General features: G+C 41.2%; 2 protein-coding genes across 2 annotated transcripts; one reads left to right on the top strand and one right to left on the bottom strand.

The window, feature by feature from the left end:
* Nucleotides 1–641: 641 nt before the first annotated feature.
* On the top strand, nucleotides 642–2952 carry LOC310932891 (uncharacterized protein; the record flags this gene model as incomplete). The annotated part of the gene is made up of 2 exons (XM_083896281.1): nucleotides 642–1497; nucleotides 2351–2952. 2 exons carry the CDS (start codon nucleotides 642–644, stop codon nucleotides 2950–2952), a joined length of 1458 nt encoding a protein of 485 aa, XP_083752407.1.
* Nucleotides 2953–3585: 633 nt separating this feature from the next.
* On the bottom strand, nucleotides 3586–9419 carry frrs1l (ferric-chelate reductase 1-like). Its single transcript, XM_083888552.1, has 5 exons — nucleotides 8942–9419; nucleotides 7081–7165; nucleotides 6792–6930; nucleotides 5390–5636; nucleotides 3586–4523 (listed from the first exon to the last, which is right to left on the bottom strand). Exons 1-5 carry the CDS (start codon nucleotides 9147–9149, stop codon nucleotides 4351–4353), a joined length of 852 nt encoding a protein of 283 aa, XP_083744678.1. The 5' UTR covers nucleotides 9150–9419; the 3' UTR covers nucleotides 3586–4350.
* Nucleotides 9420–9996: the final 577 nt, after the last annotated feature.

Genomic DNA, 9996 nt, shown 5'->3' with positions numbered 1-9996 from the left:
AAAGTCAGAATGATGACTTTATCTCATAATTGTGACATTTTTATGTCATAATTATGACTTTTTATCTCATAATTATGACTTTTTATGTCTTTTTTTTAATCTCTGGGACATAAGCAGCTAAAGTTCCATAGTTCTTGGTCTGCTCTTGAAGTTAATCTATCAAATGTTTGATCCATACATTTTTGCTGAATAGTCGATGGACGCACTTTCTTAGACGTGTTTTGTAAAACTCCAAAATAAAAACAAACATGGATATATTGATGCAGCGATGATCAAAAAAATAGATATGGACGTCCTGTGTTAGTCTAATTCCCAAATTAGAATACTGTTTTATTTTTAACTACATTTCCTCTGAACACTGTAGTAAAGGAAAGAACGGACAGATCATTTTAAATTAATTAACAATTGCAGGTGTGTATGTGTTTGCGCGCGCTCGCATTGCAATCTGCTGACGTGCGCATTGCAACACGTAAAAATGTCCGACACGGAACAAGGAACGACATCCGGACAACCAGACCGGTCCTATGACCCTAACCCGCGTTACCATGGAAACAAACACAAACGTTCCGCAGCAGAGGAGCAGACGGCTAAAAGAAGTTCGCCTCAAGCCGATTATATTCTCCACAAACAAAAAAAAAACGATGTGTGACAAAGAGGAACACGAGACAAATAACAAACGACTGCAAAGTTTGCTTGGAGAGAAAGCAGAAAAACAGTCAGGACCACGGATGACAAAGACATTCCTCAGAGAAAACTGTAAGCAGAACAAACTTTATGTCACACCTCACCTGAACGACACTCTGTACCTGCATTTTAAAGGCTTCTCCGTCATCGAGAACTTGGAGGATTACACGGGGCTCAAGTGTCTCTGGCTGCAGAGCAACGGTCTTCAGCGAATTGAGAACCTGGACGCGCAGTCTGATCTGCGCTGCTTGTTCCTCCAGCAGAACCTCATTCGCAAGCTGGAGAACCTTGAACACATGAAGAAACTGTGCACCTTGAATGTCTCCAACAACTACATCCAGAGAATAGAGAACATCTCCAGCCTTCCTGACCTGTCCACGCTGGAGATGACCCACAACAGGCTGGAGACTGTGGAGGACGTGGAGCACTTGAGCGAGTGTTTGACCATCAGTGTGCTGGACATGTCTCACAACCTGCTCAATGACCCCGGTGTCCTCTCCGTCCTCGAGGTCATGCCTGAGCTGAGAGTCTTGAAGCTAATGGGGAACGATGTGGTGAGGAAAATCCCAAACTACAGGAGGACTATGATTGTCCGTCTCAAGCAGCTGACCTTTCTCGACGATCGCCCCGTGTTTCCCAAAGAAAGGGCCTGTGCAGAGGCGTGGGCAGTGAGCGGCCTGGAGGGGGAGCGCAGAGAAAGAGAGCAATGGGAAACACGGGAGAGGAGGAAGATCCAGGACAGCTTGGATGCCATCGCAACGATCAAGAAAGAGGCTCAGGAGAGACGAGAACTTAAGGAGCTACAGGAAGAAGGTGAGCGACATTTCTCATGTTCAGATATATAGAGTGAGTATGGCTTTATGTAATAAATCTAAAGCAACTGGCCATAAAATCCGCCTAATGTGTCACAGAGACTCAGGAATAATGTTCATATAACAAACTGAACTCACCAACAACAACAGTACGGCCAAAATATTTGCATTAAAAAAAACATTTTGCAGACTGCAAATCATGTTTATGTTTTGAAATCATGTTTTGGCATGTGGCACCACCTACCGCAGTCTACCAATCATTGCAGTCAGAAGAGTCTCAGCTGCCGAGCAACCACGGGTTGCCAGTTACGTCAGAAAACAAAACCTAAAAGACCTCGGTATTTTGAATTTGAATGTAGTAACCGTTTTTGGCCACATTCTTACATATGGCACCTTTAAGTCCAACCCAGGGGTGTCAAACTTATTTTCACTGAGGGCCACATCAGCATAATCGCTGCCCCAAAGGGTCAGATGTAACTGTCATACAGAATAAATGTAACTAAATGTAACCAAATATAATGTAAACTAAAGGTAACTACTCTGTAACATATTGCTAAATAACTTTCTGTATTTATTACTTATTCAATTTCACTCGTCGCATGATGCATATACAATGATACACTGCGATCTAGTGGCAGGATGCCGTCACTTTACAGGTAACGCAAAAGCCATGCATTGTGGGAAATGTAGTTTATGGTCAACGCACGCCTTAAAGCAGCATAGACCTATTTTAACACAGGTTTTTAAGACCAATTAATCACTTGCGGGTCACATTAAATGATATGGCGGGCCACATCTGGCCCCCCGGGCCTTGAGTTTGACACATGTGGTCTAACCTGTCTGTTTTGTTTCAGGGGAAAATAAGGATTTCACCACTCTTTGTGAGCAACATGACACCCAGATTTTGACTTCATCCCAGCAGAAGATGCGAGCCTTTGAGCAGGACTGCGTGGAAGCCCATGAAGAGTTTTTACAGAATCAAGTGACGCACAGATGCAACGTAAAAACTGAACTCACAGAGCAAACACAGGAGCCAAGTGAAGGGTCAATAAGAGAGCAAATAGAGAAAGATGAACAGCCACATGTGCAGCAGCAGCAGCTGGTGAGAGAGGAGAACGGACGGGTGAATCCAGAGCAGGAAAACAAGCCAGGTGTTCTCCAGTTCAGGAGAAAAGAGGCAGAGAGAGTGCAGGAAAACACGAGTGAGAAGAAACATCCTCCTGAAGCAGATACATCAACATATGGTCCAGGACCGTTGGTGACAGAGCTGAAAGATGCAGAGCAGCTGGAAACCATCGACCTTCCACTGCAGCGCTCACTGCTTATCAACGATCTGCCCGATCTGGAGGACGTGGACACAGAAGACTACGCTGAAACGGTCTCTGTGCAGCAGGCGATCAGACCACTTATAGAGGTCATATCAGGAGGCAGCAGCTGTGAGGATGAGGAAATGTAGCTGTACTGATTGTGCTTTTTCCTCAGGGAGGAAAAAAGACGGTATAGGAAAGAAGGGAAGGAAACCATTAAGGAAAAGGAAAATAAACCGTCCTTGGCCCACCACTCACAGTTCTTCACTGTCATTAAAAACAAAAAAAGATGGATTTACTGTAGTTTAATGAATTTTCTATTGAAAATTGGGCCTAAAAGTTTCACATTGTGTCTTCTTTTTTTTTTGCCTTTTATTTGATTATTATTATTATTATTATTATAACAACAGTTATTTCAGTATAACAGTTTGTTTAAATATCTGAAAAAAAAAAAGGTATGATATGATATAATAAAATACATCCACAAATGTGTGCAGTATTTTTCTTCATTTTATCACATCTATGCCATCAGAACTTTGAATGTGATATAATTAGAAATGTGTTTTATTACTATTATTATTATAATAATATAAAGAAATAATAATAATAATAATGGCCATATGCATTATTTTAAGTGCTATTTTTGCCCAGTGTCCTTACTAGTTCACAGTTACGTCGATACCAGACACGCACACACTATATAATCTCAGATTTCACACTAAACAAGGACGCCTTTTAATATATTCAGTCATTTTAATAACGCTACAGTAATATGGGGAGGATACGAGTCCATGCCCAAACAAAATGCTCTTAAATCCACCATTTGTTCCTGTTCGGTGTGTTGTTGTGCATTCAACACAGTCACATTTCAGCAGAACCCAAAACCCAACAGTTGTGCGTTAAACATGGACCAAAAAAAAGAAAGAAAGAACAAAAACCTTTTGTATAGTTAATGCAGTTCCTGGAACCATGGAAGTTATATTTTGTTTTGCACCAGCCACCAAATAACCCATCTCTTCTTTTCTAGAAGCGTGACTGAAAGAGCAGGCAGAGTGTGTGAAATGGCCGTCGACTGTTTGGCTCCATTGATCCTCAGGAAGCCTTTGTGCTGGAGCCAAGTTGGTGACGAGGCGCCGTCTTCTCATCAGCAGGGAACAGGAGCAAACCATTCCCAGATTTTCCAGTGCATGCAGTATTTTTCGAAGACTTGCGGAATTTATTTCATGGCATGTGTATTCCTCATATTTTATAATACTTGAATGCTTAATCATAAATAGTTAAAATATTCTTCCTATTTATACTATAACACTACTCTTGTACCAGACCTCGTGTACTCGCACCTTTAATTTAACTATTTTCTAGGAAAGTCTTCAGAGTCCAGACTGATGGATATACAGTGTTGTTCTCTGACATATTTAATGTGTTTAACACTGTGAGTAACGTGTATACATGACTGTGGCATCCAAACAAAATGTAAACGTGTTTTTTTTTTTTATTGCTTCTTTATCTTCTCTAGTGTCTCTCTCGCTATGCTCTGCTGTGCTTCATCATGGTGTCCCCATGAGCAGGTAGAAGGTGAGCGCTACAATGAGCAGTAAGCAGAGGGGAGAGTTGAAGGTCTGGTAAACTGCAGAAGGCATGAAGACGTCCTCATACTTGTAGATGCTGATCATGTGGTCGCTGACCGGTGGACTGTCGATGTCGTGCCTCGTGATGGAACCTGTCAGAAAAGGTAGGACAGAGACAAATTGAGTTAAAGGGGACATATTATAGCCTATTTCTCAAAGTGAAACTAGTTCCCTGGTGTCCTAATGAACATGTCTGTGACATGCTTTGGTCAAAATACCATAAGGACGAAGCACCACAGCAGTTCAATCATCCTGCCAAAACAGCTCTGTTTAGAACGCTCTATTTAGTAGTATCTCTTAAGGTCCACCTTAAAAAAAATAGTGAAACGAAACTTAAGGGACAGGAAATGACATCAGCCACAGAGGCTACTGGGAGCTAACAGCAGTTAGCATTTGGAAAAGTGATCATTTGCAGGCTCTAGCAGGCACATTGCCGTCATATATAACATGTATCCACTGGACAGATAAATCCTCTGAGGCTGGAAGTTTGTGTAGAACTCTGTGCTGCACTGTGGAGCCAAGAATAGAACTTTTCACGGACTTTGCAGACTTCCGGTTTTCGGATGCCGTTGCCCTCGCCAGCACTCGCGTGTTTTTTTACGGACAAAGCGGAGCTCCGAGAGACAACAATTCCAGGAATTTAGCACATTGTGACGTCCTAGTGAGCGCGAAAGTCAACATCGTGTGTTTTATCTCCTGTACTTAGACTGAGGAGGACCACAAAAACATGAGTGAATCATCTTTTTTCACACTTTGTCGACTGATAGGACCTCCAGAGTCCCAGATATAAGGATTTAAATGACGATTAAAAAGTTGATTTTGCATAATATGTCCCCTTTAAAAAACTAAACTGTAAACTGTAAATTTCCCCACTGCGGGACGAATAAAGGACTCTCTTATCTTTCATCTTAATTAAATACAGGAAACAAAAGCAGCTGAAATGCACTCAAGGACTCACCTTGAATGGCCGGACCCCATGCAAACAGGTAATACCATGACAGGTGTAAATCCACAAGAGTTTCCTCTCTGGGGACATACAGCGGTCTTTTGAAACGGCAGGTCACCCGGTTGCTCTCAAAGACGCCCTCTTCATCTCTGGCCGGGTTCCTCTTAATCTCCTTGGCCCACTGGCCCACGTTGTAGAAGTGATGGATCCTCACGCGGCCGTTGTCGTCATGAACGCAGCCCATGACATCGTCTCCTCCCTGAAGGTATGGAAATAACAAAGGAGAGAACATGTTTCATCCTGAAAGGCGACGACGTATATATAACAATTTCTTGAAAGTTAAGACGTCTGTGAAGGTTCTTTGTCGTAGTCGTCTTCAGGTGTTAGCTGTAGGCAAATGGACTTTTCATCTCTCATCCAAGAGGCTTCTTCAGTTCTTCAGAACAGTTGCCCACAGTTAACTCCTGGTGATTCTTGTAAGGAAAAACAAGTTATTCACTGACCTTCAAACGAAATGGTTAATGATGTTAAACATGAGCGTTAAATGTGAGTGGAAAAAAGAAACTTGAAAACTATTGTTCATCACCACGTTACTGAGTTTCGAAGTATTTTTACTACATTCTACTAGACATACTGTAGTAAGTCTACACACTGGTCCATTATTTTTGTACACAAAGCCTTTCAGCTGTTTTTTTCTATTACTATGTTAAAATGAACAGAGTATATAAGAACGTGCAATTTAGTCTTATATCCTTTTTTCTGCACAACATAGCCAATCTAATGAATATATATATATATATTTTTTTTTTTTCACCAACTATATACAGACAACAGACCTGAGCAAAATTAACTCAAAATGTAAAAAATTTGATTGAATTTGTGAAATTTGGAAGTGCGTGACAGTTTAAAGTTCACTTTTTTATGAACAAAAAGAAAATGAAAAACGGCATGTTTGTATGTGATTTCTGCGCAATTATTGCTACTTACTTTAAAAGGAATCATAACTTTGACTCAACAAAAAAAAAACCGTTTGAAAGCCTGAATATGTGACCTATAAACACACACCTCCAGGATGTCCATATAAGGAGTTGTGTATTATCCCCACAGCAGAGGAGTTTTAGATATAAATGCTTTAAAATACAAAACAGTTTGGTTGCTTTAGTTTTAATATGTATTTTAGACATGGGCCTTTGCTGTAGACTAATGTTTTCAATCACTAGTGTCAGGTCTTCAAAGGCACATAAATTGTGTTTCCACAGTATATGTGAGTGGACATGAGTGTGTGATTGACAGCTTGTATCGTCCAGCAGGAGCCTGTCTGCAGGTGGAGCCCTGGGTGACGTCAAGACTGGTTGGAGTTCATCCATGTGTCTAATAATGGATTATCAGACATTTTGTCTGAGACGCTGCTCACCATTTTCTTGTCAGAGGAAAATCCAACGGCCACCCAGCCATCAGTGTCTGCACTCATTTCATATTCCACGTCTGTACCAATGCGACGATAACTGAGAAAGTAGTCGCACGTCTCTGCATCACACCCGGGCTTCCCATACCTGCACGCACACAAACACATGTTCAGATTGTAGCAGAGACGACGTAATTCACAGTTGAATTTAGTTCAGGTCAGGACAAAGAAGAAAGGACACAGTATGTAGGATATCACAGCTGCACTGAAGCTCTATTTTCAGTAGATGTTTCCTCACCTTATGCAGCCTTTGGTTACTCCACAGTCGACTACTTTGATCTTGGCAAAGGGATCCACTGGTGGAGCCGTGGGGAACGGATAACCTGTGAAACCAGAGAACACAAGGCACCAAGGATGCTGATTCTAGAAAATCAACAGGACCAACTAGGGAGAGGCCATCTGTACTGTGTGTGTGTGTGTGTGTGTGTGTGTGTGTGTGTGTGTTCTTGTAGTTGCGGCATACCGAGGACCAGTGAGGGCTTTTAACCAACAAAGTGAGGTCATTTTTACGGAGTGAGGACATTTTGGCCGGTCCTCACTTTTTTTTCATTGATATCACTTCCTTAGGTAGGTTGCTATAATATGCTATACTCAATTTGTAAAAAAAATTCAAATTGTGGACGTTTTTGTCAAATGTTGGACCAACATTTTTTTGTCAAACATTTTTTTCAAGATTTTTCAAATTTTTTGTCAAACATTTTTTTCACATTTTTTGTCAAACATTTTTTTCAAATTTTTTGTCAAACATCTTTTTCAAATTTTGGACAAAACATTTTTTTCAAATTTTTAACGAATTTTTTTTTTTTTTTTGTCAAACATTTTTTTCAAATTTTGGACCAAAAATTTTGGGTACATTTTTTTATTTTTTTAAATTTTGTACAACAGTATCGTACGACGTTTTTGTCAAAATTTGGGTACATTTTTTTTTCAAATTTTGGACGACATAATATAGTATGCCGTTTTTGTCAAATTTTGGACCAGCAGACATGTTATGGTACCGCAACCAGTAGTTCTTTGTAGATGTCATCCATGAAGTAGATATTTGTAATTGTGTTGATTTATAAAGTGGAAATGCTGGTCCTCACTTTGTCAGCACTTTTACCTGGTCCTAAGTATGCAGCAAGTACAAGAATGTGTGTGTGTGTGTGTGTGTGTGTATGCTTGTTTTTGTTGCCTCTTTAGGAACTGTTTCTTTTCAGGACCTGTAGTCCTCATGGAGACCCAAACCTGGTCCTAATGAGGCAGAACCTCCTTTCTGAGGAACTCTGGCCACAAGATTTAAATTGTGTTTAGGTTAAGGTTATGCTTCGACATTAGCTCGTTGTTTTTAAGGTTAGGGATAATGACTTGTTTATACTGTTGTATAATGAATGGATGTGCAGTTACCTAAGTGTTTGTGTGTGTCTGTGTATGTGTGTGTGTGAGAGACTCCCTTCATACCTTTTCTGGTATGAACACTGACTTTTTCTGAACTAGTAGTCCTCTTGGTTACCAAAGCTTGACCCGTCTGACGCAGAACCTCAGGCTCTGGTTTAGGTTTGTTGTGAGGCTTTGGTTAGGCTGTCCAAATAAATTGTTAGTCCAAATAAATGGAAGGCAGTGAAGTGTGTGTGTGTGGCTGGTCCTCTCTTCTATAAAGGGATTTTTCAGGATTACGACCTGGTTTTAGGGTTAGGGTTAGAATTGAGTTTAGGTTAGGTAAAGGGTAAAGGTTAGGGTTAGGCACTTAGTTGTGATGGTTAAGGTTAGGGTAAGGGGCCAGGGAATGTATTGCGTCTATTTGGGTACCATCGAATGCTGCACAAATATTTGCGTGTGTGTGTGTGTGCGTGTGTGTGTGTGTTTGAGAAAAAGAGAGAGAGAGAGAAAGAGAGAGCAAGCGGGGAGCTGGCCTGGGTCCTGAAGGCCGTGTGCAGAGGACAGAGGTTGAGTGAATGTAGTCAAAATAAACAACATACATTATAAAATAACACATATTTTTATCTAAATCAACAGTTTATAGTCTGCGCCTTGTTAGTTTGTCCGCATGTAAACAAACACGTCCAAAAAAAATAAACACTGCATCTGTAGTGAAAACTGCACCAGGATCAGAATCTCACCATCATCAGACAAATATCTGGACTCGAGGAACTCGGAGGCGAATGTGCTGTAAGAGTCCTTGTGAGGCTCCTGGTGTCCCGGCTCTCCGTGCTCGCCGTGCCCGGCCCTGAGTGCTCCCTCGTCGGTGGGGTTCGCCGCGACCCCCCACCATCCGCTGTGGACGAGCAGCGGCAGCAGCAGCTGCGCCAGCCTCCGCAGGAAAATCATGGCCAGTGTGTTTTAAACAGGCGACGACATGCGACTACAAAACCAACCTGGCAACAAATGCGATCGTCATTTTTTTTCCCACTCGGGAATCTTCGCAGGTTTCCATCGGAGCGTCACAGAAATCATCTCCGCATCCTCGCGCTGCCTCTTCGGCGTTTCACTGGCACTGGATGTTGGGGGGATTCAGCAGCGATCACCGTGCGGTTAATAGGCTAATCCGAGCTGAAATTAGCCAGATTGTTGACTTTAACGTCTAATTCAGCCACGCACACTCGTAATCCTCTCCATAATCACAATCTGGAGGCCTGTTTGTGCTCATTAATCTCAGATGTGATTGATGTTAGGGGAAGTATGATAAACTGCATTAATGGTCTCGTCCGGCCTCGTTCAGTCACAGTGACGTCCAATGAGCAGCTGATACGTGCTGATATTAGGATCATTCAATTATACAGTTTGAACAACATTGGATTTTGAGTATAGTAAATAATAAATAAAAGTTGAGTAAAAACAACTTGTAAAAACACCAGACTTTATTTTTCACATGAAAAACTAGTCACTAGATGTTTTGGTTATTTTCTGTAAAACATGTTTAGTATCATTTAAAGGTGCATTATGTAATAAATCTAAAGCAAGTGGCCATAAAAATCCTCTTAATATGTCACAGAGACTCAGGAATAATGTTCATATAACAAACTGAACTCACCAACAACAGTATAGACAAAATATTTGCATTAAAAAAAAATATTTTACAGACTGCAAATCATGTTTTTGTTTTAAACCCATGTTTTGGCATGTGGCGCCACCTACTGCTGTCTACCAATCATTGCAGTCAGTGCAGTTTCAGCTC

This window comes from Microchirus variegatus (assembly GCF_963457635.1).
Source record: "Microchirus variegatus genome assembly, chromosome: 1".
Taxonomy (NCBI): Eukaryota; Metazoa; Chordata; class Actinopteri; order Pleuronectiformes; family Soleidae; genus Microchirus; species Microchirus variegatus.
This window is presented reverse-complemented; position numbering and strand designations above follow the sequence as displayed.

What these genes read in the sequence shown, in the direction of transcription:
- frrs1l (XM_083888552.1), bottom strand. Translation starts at nt 9,149, where the DNA reads ATGATTTTCCTGCGGAGGCTGGCGCAGCTGCTGCTGCCGCTGCTCGTC. An exon ending in CAGATATTTGTCTGATGATG is followed by an intron (nt 7,166 to 8,941) that starts GTGAGATTCTGA and finishes CTGGTTTCACAG; the next exon opens with GTTATCCGTTCCCCACGGCT. An exon ending in ATGGGGTCCGGCCATTCAAG is followed by an intron (nt 4,524 to 5,389) that starts GTGAGTCCTTGA and finishes CTTTTCTGACAG; the next exon opens with GTTCCATCACGAGGCACGAC.